The 27,512-nt window shown below is 43.1% G+C and overlaps 1 protein-coding gene and 1 long non-coding RNA gene across 3 annotated transcripts; one reads left to right on the top strand and one right to left on the bottom strand.

Moving 5' to 3' along the window:
• Positions 1 to 10,743: 10,743 nt before the first annotated feature.
• LOC309473859 lies at positions 10,744 to 12,673 on the bottom strand. Of its 2 annotated transcripts, XR_014197119.1 has the most exons (3): positions 11,703 to 12,673; positions 11,379 to 11,440; positions 10,744 to 11,297 (listed from the first exon to the last, which is right to left on the bottom strand). It is a non-coding gene; the product is annotated as an uncharacterized lncRNA (long non-coding RNA). The 2 variants fall into 2 exon arrangements; XR_014197118.1 differs by having other exon boundaries at positions 10,744 to 11,440.
• A 10,003-nt stretch (positions 12,674 to 22,676) lies between these two features.
• On the top strand, positions 22,677 to 25,253 carry LOC309514028 (uncharacterized protein; the record flags this gene model as incomplete). Its single annotated transcript, XM_082190142.1, has 2 exons — positions 22,677 to 24,060; positions 24,232 to 25,253. 2 exons carry the CDS (start codon positions 22,677 to 22,679, stop codon positions 25,029 to 25,031), a joined length of 2,184 nt encoding a protein of 727 aa, XP_082046268.1. The 3' UTR covers positions 25,032 to 25,253.
• Between the last annotated feature and the right edge of the window lie 2,259 nt (positions 25,254 to 27,512).

Genomic DNA, 27,512 nt, shown 5'->3' with positions numbered 1-27,512 from the left:
AAACTGTGTATTATTAATAAATATTGTTTCATATCTTGTTCATGCTTTATACATTTTAACCAGTGCTAATTTAAATAAAATGAATGAATAGAACTATATAATAATTCATTATAATATGGTAACTTTGGTCCAAAGTAATCTGTGATAAACAGTGTATAGGCCTACTATGTTTCATCTGCTTATTTATTACAGTCAAAATAATCCAGCAATTATGTTTTATCGAATGTTATTCGAATTCAAGATGTAGAAGCTCAGATCAATAATGAGGCATACAGGCCATAAATAACAAACAGACATTACAACATTTTTATTATTCATAAGAATTTAAGTTAATAACATCTAAAACAAAGAATACATGTATTACAGGGCAAGTATAAGTATTAGTATTTTTAATGTTTTTGAAAGAAGTTTCCTCTGCTCATCAAGCCTGCATTTATTTGATCAAAAATACAGAAAAAAAAGTAATATTGTGATATATTTTTACAATTTAAAATAATTGGTTTAAATGATCATTTATTTCTGTGATGCAAAGCTGAATTTTCAGGATCATTACTCCAGTCTATCACATGATCCTTTAGAAATAATTCTAATATGATGATTCATTATCAAAGTTGGAAACAGTTCTGCTGCTTAATATTTTTTCATAACCTGTGATACTTTTTTTTAGGATACTTTGATGAATAAAAAGTAAAAAAATAAAATAAAAAAAAGCTATTTTTTTAAAAATAGAAATCTTTTGTAACAACAATATACACTACTGGTCAGTAATTTGAGGTCAGTATTTATTTTTTATTTTTTTAAAAATAAATCAATACTTTTATTCAGCAAGGATGTGTTAAATTGATAAATAAAAGTGATAGTAAAGAAGATTTATATTATTAGAAATTATATATTTTTTTTAATAAATGCAGTTCTTTTTAACCTTTTATTCATCAAATATATTAGGCAGCAGAACTGTTTCCAACACTCATAATAAATCAGAATATTAAAATGATTTCTGGGGCTGTTTACACCTGGCCACTTCATGCGTTTTCTCAGATCGGATAGCTATCCGATCGTGAAAAGACCAGGGGCCTGTTTCAGAAAGGAGGTTAAGTGAAAACTCAGAGTATGTTAACCCTGAAATGAGGGAAACTCTGGGTTTTCTGTTTCAGAATGGGAGGTATGTTAAACCTGAGAAAGCAGAGTAAGTCAAGCCCGTTTCTGAAAGAGAGGTAACTTATACTCAGAGTCAGTTACCATGGTAACTTACTCTGTGAACCTAACCTGGTCGGGAGCAGGTTTTCTTCAGTAAACCCAGAGTTTCTTTCGGTCTCCTCCCCTTTTTTAAAGAGGAAGTGGTGTTTAAACACCTCATTCATTCTTTCAGTACATTTTTATTAATAAAATTAATCTTTAATTAATGAATACAATATTGCTATTTTTACTGGGTTTTTTTTCCAATTTTTTAAATAAGATGAAGTCTATTAACTCCTTAACTGGCAACTGAATATACAGTAGTAGATTAGAGTTACATAATGTAGTTCTAAACAAATTCTACAGAATTAAACTGTGGCATTTACTGAAAATCACTGAACTCTGTTCATCTGTGCAACAGAAGTTGATGGACCGTCCTCCTGCTGTAATGAGGAGTCATCGGATTGAGGATCCATCTGCAGCTTTATTAACACAGAGTCGAAAACAGGTACAAACAAGGTCGAGGCAGGCAGCAAACATTCACAGAACTAAGGACAGGCAAGAGGTCTGGGCAGGTAGCTGACAATCGTAATCCAAAAGACAGGCAAAGGTCGTGGCAGGCGGCAAGGAATCAAACAACGAGAAACAGTCCAAGATCAAACACAGAAAATAATCCACAGTAGAAAACGCTCAGAAATGATCACCACAGCAAATCAAGACTTCGCAATAGTGGTGTGTGTGTGGAGTGTTTAAATAGTGTTTGTGAGATGAGTTGCAGGTGTGTGTGTAATCAGTCCCAGGTATGAGGGCCTATGGGATTTGTAGTCCGAATAGCAACAGTCAATATTCTGGTGATAGCTCCCTCTGGTGACCTAGAGGAGGCGGAGAGGAAGTCTCTCCTGTAACAGAGCCCCCCCCCTGCGAGCGGCTCCTGACGCGAGGAGGCAGACGACGCCGGGGTCTTCCACGCGGTCGAGGGGCCGGTTTCTCCGGGTGCATCCTATGGAACTCCTCTGTGAGGGTAGGGTCGAGGATATCATCCATGTTGACCCAGGATCGCTCTTCCGGACCGTACCCCTCCCAATCCACCAGGTATTGTAGAATAGCGCCCCGGCGTCTGGAGTCGAGTAACTCACGAACTTGGTACGCCTCCTCGCCTTCAACCAGGATAGGCGGGGGGGCCTGACCTTCGGCTCCACTCTCCGACTCTCCTCCCGGAACACCAGCGGGTTTAAGCAGCGAAACATGAAATGTGGGAGAGATACGATAGTTAGCAGGTAACTCTAAACGAAATGAAACTGGAGTAATTTGTCTAAGAATTTTGAAAGGACCCACATACCTAGGGCTGAGTTTTCTGCATGGGTGTCTAAGGCGGAGGTCCCTTGTGGAAAGCCAAACCCACTGCCCTGGAGTGTACTCTGGACCTGGACGGCGGTGACGATTGGCCTGTTGTTCTTGTCTGTGTACTGCATGAAGTAGATGAGTGTGTGCTCGGTTCCAGACCTCCTCGCTATGCTGAAGCCAGTCAGTGACAGATGGTAGATCGGACGGTTCACCGGACCAAGGAAACAAGGGTGGTTGGTAGCCCAAGATGCACTTGAAGGGGGTCATCCCAGTGGCGGGTTTCTGCAGTGAATTTTGTGCATATTCTGCCCACATTAAGTATCTACTCCAATCAGATTGGTTGTGTTGGCAATATGACCTGAGAAAACGGGTGAGTTCTTGATTTAATCGTTCAGTTTGCCCGTTGGACTGCGGATGATAACCAGAGGTGAGACTGATGTTCACGTTGAGCTGTTTAAAGAAAGCCGACCATACTCTGGAGGTAAACTGTGGACCTCTGTCTGACACAATGTCCTCAGGTAATCCATAGAAGCGGAAGACGTAGTTGCATAGGACCTCGGCTGTTTCAAAAGCAGTGGGAAGTTTAGGCAAAGGAATGAGACGACATGCTTTGGAGAAACGGTCAATAACTGTCAGGATGGTGGTGTTTCCCTGGGAGTTGGGGAGGTCGGTCACAAAATCAATGGCGATGTGGGACCAGGGACGCTGAGGAATCGGCAGGGGTTGAAGTAGACCAGCGGGTGATTGTCGAGGGCTTTTGGATGTGTTACATATGGTACAGTTCTTTACAAAGGTTGTGGTGTCTGTAGACATTGTGGGCCACCAAAATCGGTTAGTGAGGAGATGGTGAGTTGCTGTGATTCCAGGATGCCCTGAGCTGGGAGTCGAGTGGACCTGCTGAAGGAGTCTCTGCCTCAGTTGTTCGGGCACAAAGGTGAGATTGTGTGGGCAGTTTGATGGTGGAGGATTTTGGGTGTTGTATTGGTTAATCTCCGTCATGATGTCCCACTGAACTGGAGCAACGAGCAGTGTTTCGGGGATAATGTTCTCGTCAGGGTTATAATGAACTGGGTCTTCAAGTTGTCGTGACAGTGCATCAGCTTTGGTATTCTTGGAACCAGGTCTGTAGGTGACAATGAAATTGAAGCGAGTGAAAAACATGGCCCACCTTGCTTGACGAGGATTTAGTCGTTTAGCTGAACGTAGATATTCCAGGTTCTTGTGATCAGTGATTACTGTAAATGGATGCTGTGCCCCCTCCAACCAGTGACGCCATTCTTCTAGGGCGGCTTTCATGGCCAAGAGTTCACGATTGCCGACATCATAATTTCTCTCTGCAGCGGATAATTTCCTGGAGAAGAAGGCGAATGGAAACATCTTTGCTGGGGATCCATGGCGTTGAGAGAGTATGGCCCCTATGCCTGTGTTGGAGGCATCCACCTCCACGATAAATGGAAGATCTGGATCAGGATGATGGAGAATGGGCGCAGAGGTGAAGCATGTCTTGAGATCCTTGAATGCTTGCTGAGCATCAGGTGACCAGGAAAGGCGTGACGTGGAGCGTTTGGTCATGGCGGTTAGTGGAGCAGCGATCGTGCTGAAATCTCTTATGAATCTTCTATAGAAGTTCGCAAATCCAAGAAATCTCTGTAGCTCCTTCACTGTGCGTGGTTGAGGCCAGTCGAGCACTGATTTTACCTTTTTCTCATCCATTGCTACTCCCTCTCGACTGATGATGTATCCCAGGAAAGTTGTTGCCGTTTGGTGGTATTCGCATTTCTCTGCCTTGGCGTACAGTTGATGCTGGATTAGGCGATGGAGTACTGACCTTACATGCTGGATGTGTTCTTCGAGAGAATTGGAGTAAATCAGGATATCATCAATGTACACTATTACCCATCTATCGAGCATGTCACGGAAGACATCATTGATGAATGACTGAAACACAGAAGGACTATTTGCCAGGCCGAATGGCATAACCAAATATTCGTAGTGCCCCGAGGATGTTGAAAAAGCTGTTTTCCACTCGTCACCTTCTCTGATACGGATCAGATTATATGCACTGCGCAGGTCGAGTTTAGTGAAGTATCTAGCTTGACGGAGTTGTTCGAGTGCAGTAGGAACCAACGGCAAGGGGTATCGAAATTTAATGGTGATGTCGTTAAGGCCACGATAATCTATGCAAGGTCTCAAACCACCATCTTTTTTCTTGACGAAGAAGAACCCAGCTGATGCTGGGGATGTAGAGGGTCTGATGAAGCCTTTAGCCAGTTCTTCCTTGATGTAAGATTTCATGGATTCTGATTCAGGTTGTGACAGTGGAAATATTCTTCCCCTAGGGGGAGTTGTGCCGGGTAACAGATCAATGGCACAGTCACTGGAACGATGAGGTGGCAATTGTGATGCTTTAATTTTACTGAATGCTTCACTTAAATCTGAGTATTCGGTGGGCAAGCCCTGAATTACAGGAGTTTGTTCGTAAACGTCCATTTCGTGCATTGGCAAGGGATTAATGCGGGTGAGGCAATGTTCATGGCAGACAGGATCCCACTGGATGATTTGTTCCTCCTTCCAGGAAATATGAGGATTGTGTTGACGCAACCATGGCAGACCAAGTATAATGGAATTGTGAGGGGAATGAATTATATAAAATCGAATAGCCTCCCTGTGTAAAACTCCAACCTGCATACGGACCTCCTCAGTGATGTGTGTGATCCTCCCCTCTCCAATGGGACGACCATCTAGTGCCTCCACTGCCAGACCGGAGTTACATCGTGTTAGAGTGAGTTTATGTTGTTGAGCAAATTCACGTGACATAAAGTTGCCAGCAGCACCTGAGTCTAACAAAGCAGACGTGGAAATAGTTCTATCCTGAACCGTTATTTTCACTGGGGTTTTAACACATGAAGAGGAATAATTTAACTGTGCGCTTTCACTCACTGCTTTGGAGCTAGAAGAATTGGGCCGAATGGGGCATGATGTCTTCAGATGTCCGGCTTGGCCGCAGTACAAGCACAGATGGTGTTGAATTCGCCGCTCCCGTTCCTCAGGGGTTAAATGAGTGTAACCAAGCGGCATCGGTTCTGGATGGGGTGCTTGTCTCTCAGTGAACAGGTTGCGAGCAGGACGACGTGAGCGAATTAAATTGTCAATTTGAATTGTTAGTTCAATGAACTCATTAAGTGATCTTCCCTCATCGCGGCACGCTAATTCAGCTTGGAGTTCCAGATTTAACCCCTTTCTGAACAGCAGTTTTAACGGATCTTCTCCCCAGTTGGTTTGTGCCGCGAGAGTGCGAAATGACAATGCATATTCTGCCGCCGTTCCTCTCCCTTGACTTAGAGCGAGCAACTGATCACCAGCACTTTTACCTCCAACCGGATGTTCAAATACTTCTCTGAAGCGTTGAAGAAATACATTGAAGGAAGGGAAAGCAGTTCCGTCATCTCTCCATACTGCGGTAGCCCAGTCTAAAGCCCTTCCGGTTAGCAATGAGCAAACGAAAGATATCTTGCCCGAATCTGCTGGGTACAAGGTAGGTTGCTGGTCTACAAACAGAGAGCATTGTAACAGGAATCCTTTGCATTTCGCTGGGTCTCCGCCAAATTTTTCGGGGAATGCAAGACGTGGGTTCACACTGGTGGAAGGAGTGGGAATGCTTTCAGCGGAAGGAGGAGACGGAGCCGCCGCGCCCTCCGCGGGTGTCACACGTAGCCCTTGTAGTACTTTAACGAGTTCTTCAGTCAAAGAGGTTAGATGAGCGAGTTGGTGGGCTTGAGCTGATAGTTCAGATGACAATTGCGTGATGGCTGCTGGATCGCTTGTTGGCGAAGTCTTCTGTAATGAGGAGTCATCGGATTGAGGATCCATCTGCAGCTTTATTAACACAGAGTCGAAAACAGGTACAAACAAGGTCGAGGCAGGCAGCAAACATTCACAGAACTAAGGACAGGCAAGAGGTCTGGGCAGGTAGCTGACAATCGTAATCCAAAAGACAGGCAAAGGTCGTGGCAGGCGGCAAGGAATCAAACAACGAGAAACAGTCCAAGATCAAACACAGAAAATAATCCACAGTAGAAAACGCTCAGAAATGATCACCACAGCAAATCAAGACTTCGCAATAGTGGTGTGTGTGTGGAGTGTTTAAATAGTGTTTGTGAGATGAGTTGCAGGTGTGTGTGTAATCAGTCCCAGGTATGAGGGCCTATGGGATTTGTAGTCCGAATAGCAACAGTCAATATTCTGGTGATAGCTCCCTCTGGTGACCTAGAGGAGGCGGAGAGGAAGTCTCTCCTGTAACACCTGCTGTTCTTCCACTTTGGGGGCGGGGGGAGAGATAAGACTACCCATTTATACTTAGCTTTAAACTTAGATTCTACTCCACATAAAAATGTGAAAAAATCTGAATGTGTAGATTGTTTGATGTGACACATAACATTATCCCCATCGTCCTGTGAAGATGAGTACACTTTATAACACTATTTGTCATAATTTCTGGTGTATTGAGTAGGCTACTTACAACTGCCTGCAGGTTTTGTTGGGACAGGAGGCTCCAAAAGACAGATATTACCATCGGAATCTGTTGGGACCAACAAAAAACCCAACCCAAAGTAAAATAAATGGAAATATCAAAAATAGCCTATATAAGAAATAACACATAATATGTTAAGGTAGCTTTATTCAAAGCATTCTGTACACCACTTTATACTGCCCTCCTGTGGCGGTCTTACAGCAAAAAGAACATGCAGAGACTGAATGTAGCGTATAATGATGGTATGAGACTGCTTCTAAAACAACCAAGATGGTGTAGTGCTAGCCAAATGTTTGTTAATGTTGGTGTGCCTACCTGTTCTGCCTTAATAAGAAATCGTATATATTTTTCGATACATGTGTAGAATGTCTGCCTCAGAAAATAGAATTATGCAAGCTTTAGCCCACAATGATTATAGCTCTGTCAGGTATACATCTAGACTGTGGAGACATTGGCGCTCCTGTTTGTATATTACAAGTGAAAGTTATTGATCTTTTCTTCATTTATTTCTATGCACTGTATATTTTATTGCTATGTTGTAATTATTGTTTTTTTTTGTTTTCTTTGTCTTGTACTATGGCCCTTCCATTTTGAGTCCTGAATAAAGTCATTATCATTATTAAGCATTTGTTGGACTATCTAAATGTATAATAGATGAAATAAGAAAATTCAAGCTTCGATCTTTCACGAGGGATATACTCGCGACATCAAGTGTAGATTGTGTCAACCACGATAAGAACACTACAAATTCTACGTTTGTTGGTTAAAACAGTCGGTATTTCCGGAAAAAATGCTTCTGATTTGCAGCTGCCATTGGCGTACGTCACGATTTACCGAGCGCTGCTATTGGCCAACGTAAGGTCAGTTGTATTTTTGAAATAAGTCCCTTATCCTCCCGCCAGCCTGCGTTTATTTGATTAAAATATAGTAGCCTTGGCTATGAACAACAGTATTGTGATGTATGATTACAATTTGAAATAAGAGTTTCTATTTGGACACATATTACAAGTATTTTTTCCCCCTGATTTCTAATTTGGTTGTTCTGTACAATGAGATTTCTAGGTTGTTCTGTATCAGAACCTTTTACTGTTAGTAACGGAGTTCGTCAGGGTGGTATTTTGTCACCTTTCCTTTTTTAACGTGTATATGGATGACTTGTCACAACAATTAAATAAATGTAATACAGGATGCATGATAGGCAATACTCTCACTAATCACCTTATGTATGCAGATGATTTGGTAATCATTTGCCAATATAGTGCTGGGTTACAACAACTGTTGAAGGTTTGCTCTCAGTACGGTGCAGATTTTGATATCAAATATAATGCAAGTAAGAGCAATATCGTGATTGTTAGAAGTAAAGAAGACAGGCAATTTGTATTCCCTGATTTCTTTTTATCTGGTACTGCCCTTAAAGTGTGTGATGAGATGAAATATCCTGGCCATCATATTGCAAATGATTTATCGGATGATAAGGACATCAATAGACAGTGTCGAGCAAGTTATATGCTCAGGCTAATGTGCTTGCACGTAAATTTGGCATGTGTTCTGCTTAATGTAAACCTCTTACATTTTATGAAGGCCCTTGGATCTTCGGGAGTGACTGGCTCTGAAGTCCCTCCAGGAATTCCCCCAGCCAAAAATGCTGCTGCACTGCTAGACACTGGGATGCTATTTAGTTATTTAATATGTCAAATATTTGTAAATTCAGGTAGCCTACACCCATGATATGCTCAAACCTTACCTGATTGAATTATGTTCTTATATTTAATTTTCAGCTGCTGCCATGTTCTTTTAATACCTGCAGGATTGCACCCATGAAAATTAAAATTAGGTTGAATAACATACTGTTCTTCCAGTTTCACCTCTGATATTATAACAGTTGGGTAAGTTACTCTAAAATAGTTATTAATTACTAACTACAAATGACATCTTCAACCGTGTAATTAGATTCATGTAATAATGACTATCTTTAGAAAGTATTGGTCTACTTATTAATAAATCCCATATCAACCTCAACCACTTGAACAATACAAGGAGAGACAAGAAACTGCACTTTTAATGCTTTCAAATAAACAATATACAATTGCATGGATTATTCTTGAATTGACCAAAGTGTGTAGAGGGAGAAGGTTACATAAAAAATATACCTTTTAAAAATGTATGTTAAATATACAGAATTGTTCTATAGTCTAATGCAATTACATCATATTTTACTTCAAATTACAGAAGAATTAAGAGTAATCCCTTTAATTAAATGACAGTATTTAGATTACTTGGTAATTAATTACACCCAACACTGTATAACTAATTAAAATGTAAACATACGCATTGACTCGAGCAACTATTTTCTCCCTAGCTAACTCTCTGTCCTTCGCTGCTGCAGCCGATATTTAAAAAAATAATAATATGTCTTCGTACGCTTGCAGAAGCTGGTGAGAAATATGCAGACCTCTTTTTGTCTGGCGCTGTTACCATGGTGACTCATAATATCTGCACTCCATTGATAATGGCTTTTTATAGTGGTGGTGCACGCGCTTAACTCAGAGTCAGTCAACTCAGAGTTGATTGAACTAACTAATTTCAGCTGTTCTGTAACCGAAAACTCAGTTTCCCATCTCAGGGTAAGTCAACTCAGTTGAACCTCCTTTCTGAAACAGGCCCCAGGGGCCCGTTCTTCGTACGTCGCTAACTCAGTTAGCTGGATTTGATTGTTGGAGATTTGGCATGATCTTGGATTGTTTGGTTCTTCGACGCTCATCCTGGACTTGCTGTCATAGCAGCAGGTGCGCAAGCATAACCTGCTCGGGAGCAGGCTTATTTCATGTTAACAGGATTAGATCCCGGCTTTATAAGCGGAGGTGATACGGGAAGTCTTTCGCAGCCATGTCTTGTCCGTTTTTACGACAAGAACCTGTTGCTGAAGGTGGTCTCACGCTGCACAATCCACTGCCGCTTTCTGAGCATGCAGCCTGACATCAAACAATTCACCATTTACCTTGGAGAAGCGAGTCCAGAATATATCAAATACAAAAAGTAATGTAATCAAAAAGTATGCAGTTGACTGATTAAAAATATCTTAGATGGTGTGTGACTCCATGTCCTACATCACAAATGTGGAAGCAAAATGGCCTGGTTCTGTGCATGACTCCAGGATTTTCAGAGAGTCACATTTATGCACATTATTTGAACGTGGTAAGGAAATATTTAATATCAAGCTCACTGTATTACATACATTTATTCTGAGCCTAACAAAACTGCATTTTTCCAGGTGCTAACGACGGGATCCTGCTTGGTGACAGGGGCTATACCTGCAGGCAGTATTTCATGACGCCATTCCCTGACCCAAACCCCGGACCACAAACCCGTTTCAATGCAGCTCTAGCCAGGACAAGGGCACGCATTGAAATGACCTTTGGGCAACTAAAGGAAAGATTTCAGTGTCTGCGGGTTGCACCTGACAGGGCCTGTGACATTATTGTTGCATGTGCCATACTCCACAATAGTGCCACCATCAGAAAGGAGAGGACCCCTGTGGTGGAGGTGCAGCCTGATGATGACCTCCAGCCAGTGCACTTGGACCAACCTAGTGGCAGAGCTGCACGGGACAGAATTGTGGAACACCTTTCTTTTTTTTCTTTTTTTTTTAAACAAAAACCTTCATTAAATGAATAGAAGACAAGACAACATGCTTAGTTCCTTGAGTTTTATTTCAATTATTCTTTGTCAAGAAAAGCCAATTATGGTCATCTTTTGCCTGCAATAAGATATATTGTTATCCAAGGTCAGCAATAGTACTCTGTGTGAAATAGTGTATTTAGCACTTACTCTGAAGTTCCTTTTGAAGCAACTCAATCTCTAGTGCCAGTTTTTTCTTCTTTAAGGTGTCAAGTTCTATTTCTCCCCTTCATTTTTCGTTTTTTTCAGGTCAAAATACAAAATTTTCTGTTGTAGATTCCGTTTATATACGGATATCACCCTGTGCCATGTTTGGATAAAAAGAATAAAAAAATAAAATAAAAAAGAACTGTCAACACAAGCCTCATGCAACAAAAATAAAAAGTACAAGTAGGTTACTACACTGCCCACCTCTGTATCACTTTGTGCAGTAGGCCTTTCCTCCTGCAACTCATATTGCAGTCAGAAATAATATGTACACAAGTTACTATAAATTAAGTAAAGTTATTTATGCACTTACAAGTACTTCCTCCAAAAGACAGTCATCTGAGAGGGTTTCTTCACTGTCCTGTGCAATGGAAACAAATGGGCATTACAAAGTGTTGCACTTTCTTCCCTTTTGATGTAAAGTTAGAAAAAGTCCACTTACTGCACATATTTCAGCCACTACTTTCTTGGGAACAGGTACAAGTGTTGGTGTATTATGTAAAACTGCACAAAAGAGGAAACACAATGGCATTACAATGAACTACACTATATGAACAAATGTGATCAGTAACTCATGGCAAAATATTCTTACATTAAGTTCAGCAGTTTTCACCTTCACAAGTCAAAGCAATTGATCACTACTCAATATTTAACAGTTGAAATTACTGTACCCGCCATTTGGATTATATAGGCCTACTTAATTTAATGCGGCAAAAAAAAAAAAATATATTTTACAGTGTAGCAAGATAATTTAAAGCTCATTTACCAGTAATGAAGGTGTTGCTGCTACTGGTTCCTAGCTGTTGGTCTGAGGAAGAGCTGCCCCCAGGGATGCCCTCCACAATGGGTCGGTTCACATTTAACCCCAGGGCCAGCTCTACTGCTGGGGTATAATGTGGTATAATGTGAGGGAGCAGTACCACCACCTGTTTTTTTTTTTTCAGCTCAGCCTTTTTCTTGGTTGCTGTTATAAACAGACAAACACATTTAACGGTGCTTTTCTTTTGTAAAAGAGACAAAGAACAGTAGAAGTAGAAAAGATTACCATTTTGAAGAATATTCTTGTACTTCACTTTTACTTGTTCCCATGTTCTAGTGCAGTGTTCTTCAACCCTGCTCCTGGAGGACCCCCAACACTGCACGTTTTCTTTGTCTCCCTAATCAAACACACCGGATTCAATTCATCAACTCATTATCACATGGGTTAATGAGCTGATGAGTTGAATCAGGTGTGTTTGATTAGGGAGACAAAGAAAACGTGCAGTGTTGGGGGTCCTTCAGGAGCAGGGTTGACGAACACTGTTCTAGTGGGTCCTGAGGTGGCTCTGACATTAAGCAATTATGAAATTATTAAAATACAAGAATATACACTGTAATAAGTGATATAACCATAACATGGAACACTTACGCATTTCATTTGTCTGCTACTTTTTGCCAGCCCTCTCTCCTGGCTTTTGCACACTTTGAGGTGTTCCCTGGCGTTTTAATTAAGGTTTCATATTCTGCATAACCTTCAATAACTCTTGCTCTGCTGCGGAGAAAAACTGTGCGCGCTCTTTGGCCATGGTGAGCAGCCAATAGCAGCGTTGCTGATCAATGTTTCTACTATCGATACATATCCCCTTTTAAACCAGCGCATGAACGCGCAGTTATCTCAGATAACTCAATCCAGCTATACTAATCATAACTGGCAGGTGTGTTCGAAGAAACGAATTAGTCAGATCATGATTAGGCCGATGATATCACCTTGGATGTCTCATAATTTGATCTTGGATGTTTCAAGCAACGTACGAAGAACGGGCCCCAGTTGCTATGACAGCAAGTCCAGGATGAGCGTCGAAGAACTCAGTTAGCTGGATTTGATTGTTGACGATTTGGCATGATCTTGGATTGTTTGGGTCGCTCATCCTGGACTTGCTGTCATAGCAACTGGGGCCCGTTCTTCGTACGTTGCTTAAAACATCTGAGATCAAACGAGACATCCAAGATGATATCATCGTGCTAATCATGATCTGACTAATTTGGTTCTTCGAACACACCTGCCGGATATGATTAGTATAGCTGGATTGAGTTAGTGAGATAATTGCGCGTTCACGCGCTGGTTTAAAAGGGGATATGTATCGATAGTAGAAACATTGATCAGCAACGCTGCTATTGGCTGCTCACCATGGCCAAAGAGCGCGCTCAGTTTTTCAACGCAGCAGAGCAGCAATTTTTACTGGAAGGGTATGCAGAGTTTGAAAAAATAATTAAAACGCCAGGGAACACTGGGAATCAAAGTGTGCAAAAGCCAGGAGAGAGGGCTGGCAAAAAGTAACAGACAAATTAAATGCGCAAGTGTTCCATGTTATGGTTATATCACTTATTACAGTATATATTCTTGTATTTTAATAATTTCATAATTGCTTAATGTCAGAGCCAGCTCAGGACCCACTAGAACATGGGAACAAGTAAATGTGTTTGTCTGTTTATGGTTATCTGCAACCAAGAAAAAGGCGGAGCAGAAAAAAAACAGGTGGTGGTCCTGCACCCCCACATTATACCCCGGCAGAAGAGCTCTTCCTTAAGGCCTATTTATACTTCTGCGTCGGACCTACGCCGGAGCCTCTATGCTGTAGGCAACGCGTTGGTTTTAATTTATACTTCTGCGTCGTTGTCCGCGTTGACGCGCAATTACTCATGCAGAGGGACCATGTGAAACCCGAGGGAGGGGTTCTAGCAGACCAATCACAGCGCTTGCGTCCGCGTAGAATTGACGCTGTTACATTTTTGGAGAGGTGCGCATCAGGGTACGCGCGCTAAGCACAGCCTATGACGTAGCTATGGCGTAAGTTCGACGCAGAAGTATAAATAGGCCTTTAGACCTAAAGCCAGGGACCAGTAACAGCAACACCTTAATTACAGGTAAATTAGTTTTAAATCATCTTGCTACACTGTAAATAATTTGTTGCTGCATTAAATTAAGTACGTCTATAATCCAAATGGCTGGTACAGTATCAGCTCCGCTTATGAAGCCGGGATCTAATCCTGTTAACATGAAATAAGCTTGCGCACCTGTTGCTATGACAGCAAGTCCAGGATGAGCGTCGAAGAACCAAACAATCCCAGATCATGCCAAATCGCCAATAATCAAATCCAGCTAACTGAGTTAGCGACGTACGAAGAACGGGCCCCAGGTGCGCAAGCTTAAACCTGCTCGGGAGCAGGCTTATTTCATGTTAACAGGATTAGACTGCGGCTTCATAAGCGGAGCTGATACGGGAAGTCCAGCGCAGCGCGATAGTGCACTTTCAGAGATATATTTTTTTTCTCGTGACTCGTGAGATTGTCGTTTACATTATTCATTTGTTGGAAACGCACATTTATTTTCGATTTGTCGGAGTCGGGTTTTAACTACAGCACAAACTGTTTGCATTGCCCTAAGATTATTTGTGGCTCTTTCCTTTATTGGAGATGCGGAGAACTTGATGGAAAGTTCTGTCTGTCGTGTCATTCGGAGTTTACCTGGCGCTTTTAGGTTTAAAAAACAGTTTTAGTTTTTTTGTGTGGCATTTCCAAGCCACTTAAGACCCAATGTTGAAAAGCAGTTTTTTTTAAAGCAGTTTTTTTAGGCTATCATAATTTTTTATGAAGATCATGCAATCATGACCATGCCGATTACAGTATGTGTCACTCAGGCTTCACTAACGTGATTGGTACCATAGACTATAGCTATACCATAGACTGCCATCAAGGCCTCAATGAAGGGGATTATGTGAACAGAAAGGGGGTTCACAATGTAAATGTGCAGCCCAGTTACTATTGTGATTCTTAATATTCCAGATTAGTAATATTGTATCAAATTAAAAAAAGGCAGTTGACTAAAATCTTCCATTTCACGAGTTCACACTTACATATAATTTGAAGGGTAAAGTTTAATGCGTATTTGGCGTGCTGTCCGGAGGGAGGGCTCCGAGCTCGGAGTTCGGCCCGAACCCAGAGTACCCCCCCCCCCCCCCCGTATGTAAGTGTTTAGGACTAGAAGGGTGGAGAAGGGGTGGTGGAGGGATGCTGCAAAACTGTCAATGGAATGAGGTGAGACTGCTGAGTATATATGCACCTCTTACCATTGATTGCTGAGTGCTCTCCACCTGTGTTAATTATCTGAACGTGCTCCTCCCGAACCTTGTTAATAAAACATAATTTCACGAGTTCACACTTACATATAATTTGAAGGGTAAAGTTGAATGCGTATTTGGCGTGCTGTCCGGAGGGAGGGCTCCGAGCTCGGAGTTCGGCCCGAACCCAGAGTACTCCCCCCAAAGGCTAAAGAGCAGAGGACAGCCGCCGGACTAAAGACCCCCCAAATGAGTGCCGAGTTTGGCGGGCTGGCATCTCAAGAAGGGGCCTGGATGCTTGACCGGGGAGGCCCGTAATGGCACTGCCTGGACTGACGGCCCCTGTTAGTCTGCGAACGGGGAGCGGTTGTAGTTTACGGTGACCGATCGGGAGGATTTGCGCTTTTCCGCTAAGCCCAAATGCTCGCTGGACAGAGAGGAAACAGAAAGGAGGAAAAATGAGTGCTTGCCCGGGAGATTTTATCACACTGCATCCGCTGTGAGACCAAATGCTCGCTGGATGAAAGAGAAAACGTAAGTGCTCTACCGGGAAAGTTCTCACTCCGTCCGCTGTGAGGCCAATGCTCGCTGGACAGAAAGAGGAAACAGGAAAATGAGAGCTTGCCCAGGAGATTTTCTCACACTGCATCGCTGGATGAAAGAGAAAACGTAACTGCTCGACTGGAAAGAGCTCACTCCGTCCGCTGTGAGACCAATGCTCGCTGGACGGAAAGGAAACAGGAAAATGAGTGCTTGCCCAGGAGATTTTCTCACACTGCATCGCTGGATGAAAGAGAAAACGTAAGTGCTCGACTGGAAAGAGCTCACTCCGTCCGCTGTGAGACCAATGCTCGCTGGACGGAAAGGAAACAGGAAAATGAGTGCTTGCCCAGGAGATTTTCTCACACTGCATCGCTGGATGAAAGAGAAAACGTAAGTGCTCGACTGGGAAAGAGCTCACTCCGTCCGCTGTGAGACCAATGCTCGCTGGACGGAAAGAGGAGACAGGAAAGAGGAGAAAGTTTTTTTTTTTTTTTTTTTTTTTTTTTTTTTTTTTTTTTTTTTTTTTTTTTTTTAGACTCGATGAGGGTTTGGTGAGCTTTTTTAATGTGGAACCGGTTCGTCCTGATATAGCTTTGGAAAGCATCGGAGGACCATCTCCCAAGGGCTTGAATCTGCTGTTGGGAGAGGCCTTTTTGGGCTGCTGAAGTTGCTGCCCCGATGCGAAATGAGTGACTTGAAAAATTCTTCGCTGGAATGCCTGACTGTTGAAGAAAAGATTTGAGGTGTTTCTGGAACCAAAACCGTGTCACGGGTTTTTTGGATTTGTCTAAAAACAGGGGTTCCAGGGCAGATTTAGCCTGGGAACTTCTCCATTGCAGATAAGCTAGAATTGACTGGTATGGTTGGATTTGCGAAGCGAGGTTAAAAATGTAGATGAAATGACCTTTTTTGGTTTGGTCAGTTTTTTTAAACTTTGTTTAATCAAATATGAAATGGTTTCGCCGTCTAGTACTGATAAGTCTGAGATGGTGGGGTGGATTTTTGGGTCGAATTTAGAAGTAATGGCGAGTTCCGAGCATCTAAGAAAACCAAAAAAGGCTAGGATAAACATAGCATCGAGTGTGCGAGCGGAACCGAGGGGCTGGTAGCCTGTGCGGAGGGTCTGAATACATTTGGTAAGAATGTCTAGCGTTATAGGTTGTCTGGCGTCGGGGCGGGTAGGCTGGGATCTTTGAATCCCTTTAATCAGGAGGGAGGTTTGTGAATTGTTTATCTCCGTGGAAGGAGCGCCGTACATCAATTTATGGAAAAACTGGATACCGCTCAAATAACCTTTAATGGACCCGACTTGTAGACCCTTAATGATGTTAAGGTAGGAGATAAAAGAGGTGATTGAAAGAAGAGAAAAATCAGGGAAAGGCAAGTTATAAGAGACATGGAATGTTTTAAAACACCTCCAAGCAGTAACGTAGGATTGAAGGGTCCTGGGAGATACTGCTTGGAGGATAGTGTCGAGTGATGCGTCAAGCAGGGGTTTTAACGGGTGGGTTACGGGAATATTAGTTCTGAATAACGAGGAACTGGAGTTGGGAATTGATCCGCCTCTGGAGCCAGCATCCTGAATTTCTGAAACAGAAAACGAGACAGAGAGTCAGCGATTTGGTTTTTTGACCCAGGGATGTGTTTAGCAATGATAATGCACTGTTGCGTCATTGTCGCAATGCACTAAAACGCTACTAGCGGCCCATTCTTTCCCCCACAGGAAAGCTGCTACTACGAGAGGGTAAAGCTCGAATAGAGCTGAGGATTGAGATATGATCTGGAGCTGAGGTGGCCACGGAGCCGCGAACCAACGACCTTGGTAAAATCCCCCGAACCCAATTGAGGGGGCGGCGTCTGTAAACAACTGGATGTCAGTGGGGGATGAAACAAGGTTGTTGTAGAAAAAAGATAGGCCGTTCCACTGTTTTAAAAAATGTTAACCATAGCCCAAGTTCGTCGCGACATGCTTGAGTTATAGAAATGCGGTCTTCTAGTGAGTGGACGGAGGACGCGAGTGAGAGGAGATGCGAGATGAAGGGGCGGCCCTGTGGGATGATGCGCATTGCGAAATTTAGATGCCCGAGCAGGGACAAGAGTTCGCGTTTTGAAAAATTTGATTTTTCAAGGAAAGTAGAAGAGACGAGGATTATTCGGTCGATGTTTTCTTTGGGGAGGGATGCTTGGAATTTGTCTGAATCCAAATTGATTCCTAGGAACTCGATAGATGTTGCAGGGCCCATGGTTTTTTCCTGTGCGATAGGAATTCCTAGCTCAGAAAAAAACATTTTGTACCGTGAGGATGTGCGCGGCTGGGATAGCATCGGGAGGCGAAATTATTAGAAAATCATCTAGCAGGTGAATGAGGTAAGGAATGGCGTAGTTGTTCGACAAAATCCAGCAAACGGCTTCTGATAGCATGTCAAATATTTTCGGGCTGCTTTTGCATCCGAATGTTAAACGTACTGCAAAATAATATTTCCAGAGCCAGCGCACTCCGAATAGGTGCCATGAACCTGGATGGATAGGCATTACTTTGAAAGCAGATGTAACGTCGAGTTTTGCAAGCCAAGCACCCCGACCTGCGATTTTGATAATGTCGATAGCCTGATCTATATCGTGGTATTTGAGCGAAAATTCATCTAGAGGGATCAAGCTATTAATGCTTGGGAACGGGGAATTATGCGGGGGTGACAGGTCGATTATTAGACGTTTTTTACCCGAGAATTTCCTTGTAGCCACTCCAATGGGGCTGATACGAAACAGATTAAATGGAGGATTGTCGAACGGACCGATCATGAAGCCTGACTCAACTTCTTTTTTGATCAGTTCGTCTACGACTTCAGGTTCTATGAGGGCGGATTGGAGATTATTACATATGATGTTTTGGGAAAGCGGGCATTCTAAGCCAGGTTTAAAGCCGTTTTTTAAGCCTGAAAGCAGATAATCAGTAAATTCGGCATCCGGGTGATGAGCTAAGTGCATGCGCGAAATATTCACAGGAGTCTCCCAATAATTTTTAGATTTTTTATTCACAGATTTGAAGACTGGACATACAATGCGAGCATGGGCGCCGCCACAAAAGCTGCAGATGTGCATGAACCTGCAGCGCGATCTTTGACATTTGCCCGCGTTGAAATGATTGCAAGGCTGCCTGCTTTCGTCAAAAGCAGAGTCCTGCATTGCACTGGTGGTTGCAGCACGCGGCACATAGCTGGTGGATTTAGCATTGCTTGTTCCCGGGTAGGGAAGAGAGGAAGGGTAAACCTGCGGGCACGACGCGGTCGTGTGCGCTACTGACCTGCAGACCGCGCAGGTGATGTTTTTGCAACCTAGAAACACCCTGCTGTGGAGATCCTGGTCGAGTGCACCCCAGTATGTGCACTGGTTCCACTGTGCGACTCGCACGGCACTTTTGGCTGAAAAAAGTTTGTGGTAAGTGTAGAAATGCCCACCCCCATAGGACAGCGCGAGTTCGGCTATGATTGCTTGGTAGTCATTCAGTTCGCGCCGCCTGTGGGGGAAAGCTGAACAGATTATTTCAGTGTAACGGGAAAAAGCAATTGAAAATTCGGAAAATGAAAGAATGCGAGATGAGTGAGTGTTTGTGTTCTTCAGTGTAACCGAGAAATCCCCGCAATCTATTTGGCGGTCAGGTTCGGCTGAGGGGAGTAGAGAGAGAAGAGAAGAAAGGTCTACATCCGCACCTGAGAGGATCTGTGCGCGGATGTTTTGGGATACTGGTGGTGGTTCCAAGGCAACTGCGTTGGACGGCACGGGCATCGGTGTTGCTGTGAACAGAGAATAAGGTGATTTTTGTTGTAACATGGAGCTGGGAAGGGTATAAGCCGGGTCTGCGAATGTCGGCGGCGGCCTCACGCTTGGATGACCTGTTGTGGCTTGAAAAGAAAAGTTAGTTGCAGGATATAAAGGAATTGAAGGATTATGTGTGGCTTGAGCTGCAAGCGGAGGCGGGCCCGCGCTTGTTTGAGCTACTGGAGCTGCAGGCCACTGAAAGTGGTCGGGGTTGTAACCTGTTGGATGAGACTGTTGAAATGGTTGGGCCTGTGCTGCTATCGGTGGTAGCCTCGTGCTAGTGTCTGCGACAGGAGCTGGAGGCCACTGAAAAGAAAAAGGGTTATGAACAGCAGGAGTAAAAAACTGAGAGGTTGTAGGGAGGCCGCTGGGCCCGGCTATATGCTGTGCTGTGGCAGCAGAAGCCATGGTGGAGGGCTGGGCCTCATCGAGAGGCGGGAGTGTCATGGCGGAATCCGGTGCGCGGCCCAGGCTCGCTGAAGGCCTGTTGCTGCGTCTTGATGGACGAAGCGATCCGGATCCTGTGCGGGAAGACGACAGTGGTGACTGGGCAGGCGACTTTTGGGCCCTGCGGGCTTTGCTCTGCCTGTGGGTCGTCTTGGGCGATGACTGTAAGGAAACATACAGATTATACAATTCCGCCTCTGTCATTTTCCGCGAAACCTGTATATCTGAATTCCCCAGTGCTTGTTTTAATCCCGCTACGGTCCATTTCCCGATAGGTGGGATTGTCGGAACGGCCGAGCGGTAGGAGGAAGCCGGGGAAGAAGAAGGGTGTCTTGCCGGGGGCGGCGAAGACTGGTCTTGGCGTCTTGTTGAGCGCCGGGTAGATCTGGCCGGTGTACGGCCGCGAGGAGAAGCCGGGGGCTCCAGTGCGGCGACCGGCGTAGGAGGGATGACCGTGGGACCGGTGAAGTGCGGAGGTGCATCCCTGGTGACGTCTTCGTCGGAAGAGGAGTTTGTTTGAGACATGCTGCAAAACTGTCAATGGAATGAGGTGAGACTGCTGAGTATATATGCACCTCTTACCATTGATTGCTGAGTGCTCTCCACCTGTGTTAATTATCTGAACGTGCTCCTCCCGAACCTTGTTAATAAAACATCATATCACAAATGTGAAAGCAAAATGGCCAGGATCTGTGCATGACTTGAGAATTTTTAGAGATTCACATTTATGCACATTATTTGAAAGTGGTAAGGAAAGTTCCACAATTAAATATCAAGCTCACTGTATTGCATACACTTATGATGATCCTAACAGAACTGCATTTTTTCATAGGTGATTATGACATGTTCCTGCCTGCAGACAGGTGTTTTATGACCCCATTGCCTGACCCAAACCAGTTACAATGCAGCTCTAGCCAGGACAAGGGCACACAATGAAATTAACTTTGGCTAACTAAAGGGAAGATTTCAGTGTCTAAAAAAAGTCTGAGGGTTGCACACCTGACAGGGTCTGTGACATTGTTGCATGTGCCATATTACACAACATTGCCACAAAAAAAAAAAAAACTTTTCATTAAATGTTTAATAAAAGACAAATATGCTTAGTTCCTTGAGTTTTATTTCAATTGTTCTCAGTAAAGAAAAGCCATGTGGTCAAGTGCCTGCAACAAGAGATATTAGACACATGCCTCATGCAACAAATAAAAAGGAAAAGTTGGCTATACACTGCCCACCTGGAGGCCTATGTCTCCCCTGTCTGTGCAGACTCTTCTGTAGGCCTTTCTGTAGATGTGGAATCCTGCAACTTATATTGCAGCCATAAAGCATACACGTATAAATTAAGTAAAGTTATGTATGCACTTGCAGGTAGGCTAGTTCCTCCATATGACAGTTATCTGAGAGGGTTTATTCACTGTCCAGTGCAATGGAAACGGACATTACAAAGTCTTATACTTTCTGTCCTTTGGAAAGTTAGAAAATGTCCACTTACTGCACATATTTCAGCCACCACTTTCTTGGGAACAGATACAAGTGTTGGTGTATTATGTAAAAGTGCACAAAAGAGGAAAACACAATGTCATTACAATGAACTACACTCTGGAAAAATGTGATCAATAACTCATGGCAAAATATTTTTACATTAACATAGTTTATCAGTTTTCACTTTCACAAGTCAAAGCAATTCATCATTACTCAAGATTTAACAGTTGAAATGACTATACAGCCTTAATTTAATGCAGCAAAAATTATTTTACAGTGTAGGCTACTAAGATCTTTTCTTTCTTTTTTCTCAGCCTTTTTCTTGGTTGCTTTTTTAAACAGACAACCATTTATTTAACAGTGCCTTTTATAAAAGAGACTATAATATAGGCTAAACTAAAAATTACCATTATGAAGAATATTTTTGTACTTCACTTTTATTTGTTTCCATGTTCTAGTGTGGTGACTCTGACATTACAATAAACAAAGTAATTATGCAATTATTAAAATACAAATATATAGGCTATTAAGTGATAAAAGACATCTAACATGGCCACTTCTAACGGATTTAAATTGTCTGCTACTTTTTACCAGCCCTCTCTCCTGGCTTTTGCAGACTTTGAGGTGTTCCCTGGCGTTTTAATTAAACGTTAAAATTACGAATAAACTTCGACTATTAGTTCTTGCTCTGCTGAGGAGAAAAACTGAGCGCGCTCTTTGGCCACGCTGAGCAGCCAATAGCAGCGTTGCTGATCAATGTTTCTACTATCGATACATATCCCCTTTTAAACCAGCGCATGAACGCGCAATTATCTCACTAACTCAATCCAGCTATACTAATCATATCCGGCAGGTGTGTTCGAAGAACCTAATTAGTCAGATCATGTTTACCACGATGATATCAGGTGGGTCAATATCACTATAAAGTGCCTTTGGTTTGGTGTCCTCATCAGAATCGCTCAGTCATCATGAACATAATGCAAAATAATAAAATTCTGAGGTTTTATTATAAATGTCCAAATACTTAAACACATAGGCTACAAGTACAATGATATGTCTCTTGAAATGTGTTTTTCTGATTTTATACAATTTTCTTTGATTGGATGTATGTGATTTTGGCATGTCCCGCACCCTGCTCAGCTAACTTCAGTGAGTGTAAAAAGTGGTTAAATTACATCAAATTAAAATACTTTTTTAATGTAGCCTACTTATTGTCCTCAGCAAGTTATTTAATAAAACAAGTCATTTTGATTATTTATATTTTATTTTCATAATAATATTAAGCAGTTTGCATGTGTCCCTGAAATTGCTGTCCACCCTGTCATTATGGGGTAAACGCCCCTTTAAGAAACCAACTGATGTACTCAGTGAGTACAGACTTCACCTCACTCCTAGCCTCTTTCGATCTCAAACGACTCATCACCACAGGTACTCACAAATCAGGCAACCAACTGGACCTGGTTTACACACGCAACTGCACCACAGAAAACATCCTGGTGACACCTCTCCACGTTTCAGATCATTTCCTCATTACTTTCAGTCTACAACTCTCTACCCCGGCACCACCACCCCCACCACCAGTCACTTTCAGACGAAACCTGCGCTCACTTTCCCCCTCCCATCTTTCCTCTGCCGTGTCATCCTCTCTTCCCCCACCCTCACAATTCTCATCTCTGGATGTGAATACCGCAACGGACACCTTATGCTCCACTCTAATCTCTTCTCTAGACATTATCTGCCCCCTCTCCTCCAGGCCAGCACGCGCTACTCCCTCTAACCCCTGGTTATCTGAGGTTCTTCGGGAACACCGGACCGAACTCAGGGCAGCGGAGAGGAAATGGCACAAATCAAAAGACGCATCTGACCTGAGTATGTATCAATTTCTCCTCTCCTCCTTTTCTGTCGATGTTCATGCTGCAAAATCTTCATACTTCCACAACAAGATCAACAGCTCCTCCAACACACGACTACTCTTCAAGACATTCAACTCTCTCCTCTGTCCACCTACACCACCACCTGCCTCCTCCTTAACTGCTGACGATTTTGCGCACTTCTTCACCAAGAAAACAACAGCTATCAGCAGTCAATTCTCAGCTCCACACACACAGGAACCCAGACCGACCCCTTCCACAGCCAATATCCCTCTGTCCTCCTTTTCTTCGCTAACCGAGGAAGAAGTATCTACACTTCTCCTCTCCAGTCACCCTACCACCTGCCCGCTTGACCCCATCCCCTCACACCTTCTACAAGCCATCTCTCCCACACTTCTACCATCACTCACACACATCATCAACTCATCCCTCCATACTGGCACCTTCCCTACAGCATTCAAGCAGGCTCGGGTTACTCCACTGCTCAAAAAACCAACGCTAAACACATCATTTGTAGACAATTACAGACCTATCTCTCTCCTACCATTCATTGCGAAGACACTTGAAAGAGCTGTCTTCAACCAACTAACATCCTTCTTGTCTCTAAACAACCAGCTGGATGTCAACCAATCTGGCTTCAAGAAAGGACACTCAACTGAGACTGCATTACTGTCAGTCACAGAAGCCCTACGGATCGCAAAAGCTGCTTCCAAATCTTCAGTCCTCATTCTCCTGGATCTGTCTGCTGCCTTCGACACGGTGAATCATCAGATCCTTATGTCCACCCTCTCATCACTGGGCATCACAGGAACTTCACTCCACTGGTTTGAGTCCTATCTCACAGGTAGGTCCTTCAAGGTCGCATGGAGAGGTGAGGTATCCAGAGCACATCAGCTGACCACAGGGGTTCCCCAGGGTTCAGTTCTTGGTCCCCTCCTCTTCTCCATCTACACCACATCACTGGGACACATCATACAGGCACACGGTTTTTCCTACCACTGCTATGCTGATGACACGCAGCTCTTCCTCTCCTTTCAACCAGATGATCCCACAGTAGCTGCACGGGTCTCAAGCTGTCTGGCGGACATCTCCACATGGATGAAGGAACATCACCTGCAGCTCAACCTGGCAAAGACTGAGCTTCTCGTCCTCCCTGCCAATCCGTCTCTACAGCACGACTTCACCATCCAGCTAGAGTCATCATTAATCACCCCATCAAGATCGGTCAGAAATCTTGGAGTAACGTTTGATGACCAGCTGACCTTCACAGATCACATTTCAAAGACAGCTCGATCATGCAGGTTTGCACTGCACAACATCAGGAAAATCAGGCCTTTCCTAACTGAGCATGCAACACAACTCATCGTCCAGGCCCTGGTCATCTCTAGGCTTGACTACTGCAATGCTCTTCTGGCTGGACTTCCAGCATGTGCAACCAAAACCCTACAGATGATTCAGAATGCTGCAGCTCGTCTTATCTTCAACGAGCCCAAGAGGGCCCACGTCACTCCTCTGTTCATCTCTCTGCACTGGCTACCTCTCGCTGCTCGCATCAAGTTCAAGGCACTGACGCTTGCTTACAGAACTATCACAGGCTCAGCTCCCTCCTACTTTCACTCACTCCTACGAGTCTACATCCCTACCAGACACCTACGATCGGTCAACGAGCGACGTCTCGTGGTTCCATCACAGAAAGCCACAAAATCACTTTCCAGAACATTCTCATTCACAGTTCCATGCTGGTGGAACGCTCTCCCCACCCTCATCCGGAATGCAGAATCCCTGACAACATTCAAAAGACAGCTGAAAACCAATCTCTTCCGTGAGCACTTAACCTTATAGAAAAAAAAAAAAAAAAAAAAAAAAAAAAAGTTTTCCTTTCCCTTTGTAACATCACTTATCAGGCTTATGCTACTCTGAATAATACCTGAACTTCGTACTTTGAGCACTTCTTGCGTTGTTGTTGCTTTTGCCTCTTTATGATGACTCGCTGAATTTTGTCCTAATCTGTAAGTCGCTTTGGAGAAAGGCGTCTGCTAAATGACTAAATGTAAATGTAAAATGTAAATGTACTCAGTGCCATCCCCTCCCCCATTTGGTCTTTCTTCAGTGGAGGTTAAAACATCTGCAACACACACAGAAAGTATCTACACTTATATTTCCTAATTTTCATCATATTGTGTTTGTAGTTGTGTGTTGTCAAGCTTAACATGTCCACCCTGTCATTGTGAAATATTAATTAATATAAAAACTTTTCAGAAATTCTAAATATACATTTTAAACAGTGCACAGTCAGCTTCAACAGTGAATCACTTTGCTAACTGCTGTACACCATGTGCTCATTAAATACTAACTTTAGCCAAAAAATGGCCACCCTGTCACATGACAGGGTGGACATGGTTCATGACAGGGTGGACATTTTCATCTCCTGAAAATCAGCCTGAGCCAGGCCCCTCCTTCTTCTATATTGGTTAAGGGTTTCTTGAAGGTCCTGTTGTTTTTCTAATGTTCCCCCGTTCTAGTTCACCCATTAAAGCATTTGTCCACCCTGTCATGCCAAGTTCCACCCTGTCATTTTGTTGTCCACCCTGTCATGTTCAACTTTTATGATGAAAATAAACTAATTATTTGTTAACAAGTTAACAAAACCTTGTGTGTGATTTCTTAATAAACAAATGAGGGCCAGTTAGTATTGTTTTAAAGTTTGAATAAATATCTTTGTTGTTAGATTTCTTTAGAATAGAATGTGCAACTATCACATATTTTATTGGGCAATACATATTTAAGCAGTAACTTCATTATTATCAAAATACTTTTACCATTAACTAAAATGTTTTGTTGGGAAAGGGACACATTATCTTTCCTCAGATCTACATTTTATAATCACTATGCAATGAAAATGTATTTATTCTACTCTGAGTTTGTCCATGACAGGGTGGACATATTTTATGGTTTGCTCGTATATTGTCAGCTTGCAGTTAATTTATAAAAAGTGCTGGAGCTTGACCAATATTCATTTCTAACAGCCTAATGTCTCCTTAATACAACACATATGAAGTTAAATGGAAAATCTCAGATTTTTTTGTGGAAATTGTGAAGTCTCAAAGGCACTTTATGGCGATATTGACCCAGGTGTGTTCGACATCGGCTGCGGCTGGATGTAACCGATCGGCGAGAGTAGCCGCGTGCAGGCGGGGAGGAGCTGCAAACGGAGACGTGAAGTCGGACACTTTCTGGTTCCCGTAGTGACCTCTCACGTGGTGTTCGCGTACTTTACCACAGCTGAAGTTAAATAAATGCAATATTTGCCAAATAATACACAGATGTTTCAGAGACATTTTCATTCAATAGGCCTACTTTATGTACTGCTTCATGCAGCGTCTGTTTGAACAAGAATAAAGTTCAACATAAGCTACTATCAATGAAGTGGAGTCTATACGTTTTTTAATCAGTTTTAATTTGATAAACATGACACAATATAACATCGCAACGACATGAAAAGAGTGTTTACTGTTATAAAAAAACTGATTTGTGAGCTTTAGATGAACTAAAGGTGTTCGAATAAACACGAAACACACGTGATCGTTGTCATGCGGTGAATCCGGCCAATCGTGGAACAGCTGTGTCGTCATCAGCCCTCCTGCAGCCCAGTGCAGCCGCTCTTGAGAAGCTGCGCTGGCTGAGTTCTCTGGCTACTCTCGAATCGCTCTCGTGGTACTTTGATGGCATACGTCACAGTCACGTGGCGTCGGCGCTGTAGTCGGACAAAATTTCTAACCGGCATGTACTGCTTCAAGTCAGCCGCCGATCGGTCTGCACAGAGCTGCATGAAGTCGAACAAGCCCATCATCTTGGATGTCTCATTTGATCTCGGATGTTTTAAGCAACGTACGAAGAACGTAGGTCTACGTCACTAACTCAGTTAGCTGGATTTGATTGTTGGCGATTTGGCATGATCTTGGATTGTTTGGTTCTTCGACGCTCCAAACTATATATCCTGGGGCCCGTTCTTCGTATGTTGCTTAAAACATCCGAGATCAAATTACCAGTGGTGGACGAAGTACACATACCATGTACTTGAGTTAAAGTAAAGATACTCAAGGTAAAATATTACTCTAGTAAAAGTAGAAGTGCTGCCTTTAAACATTCACTTGAGTAAAAGTACAAAAGTATTTGCCTTCAAATGTACTTAAGTATCCAAGTACTATGATTTTTTTATTGCTATAATGTCCTCTTATAATTTTTGTCACAAGACTCTTGCTTAACTCAGTCTACGTGAAGACTCTGTCACTCTTGGCACATCAATCTATTAATAAAATGACA

Source organism: Leuciscus leuciscus (genome assembly GCF_965113295.1).
Source record: "Leuciscus leuciscus genome assembly, chromosome: 14".
Lineage (NCBI taxonomy): Eukaryota > Metazoa > Chordata > Actinopteri > Cypriniformes > Leuciscidae > Leuciscus > Leuciscus leuciscus.
Note: the sequence above shows the minus strand (reverse complement) of the source record. Positions and strands in the feature narration are given on the sequence as shown.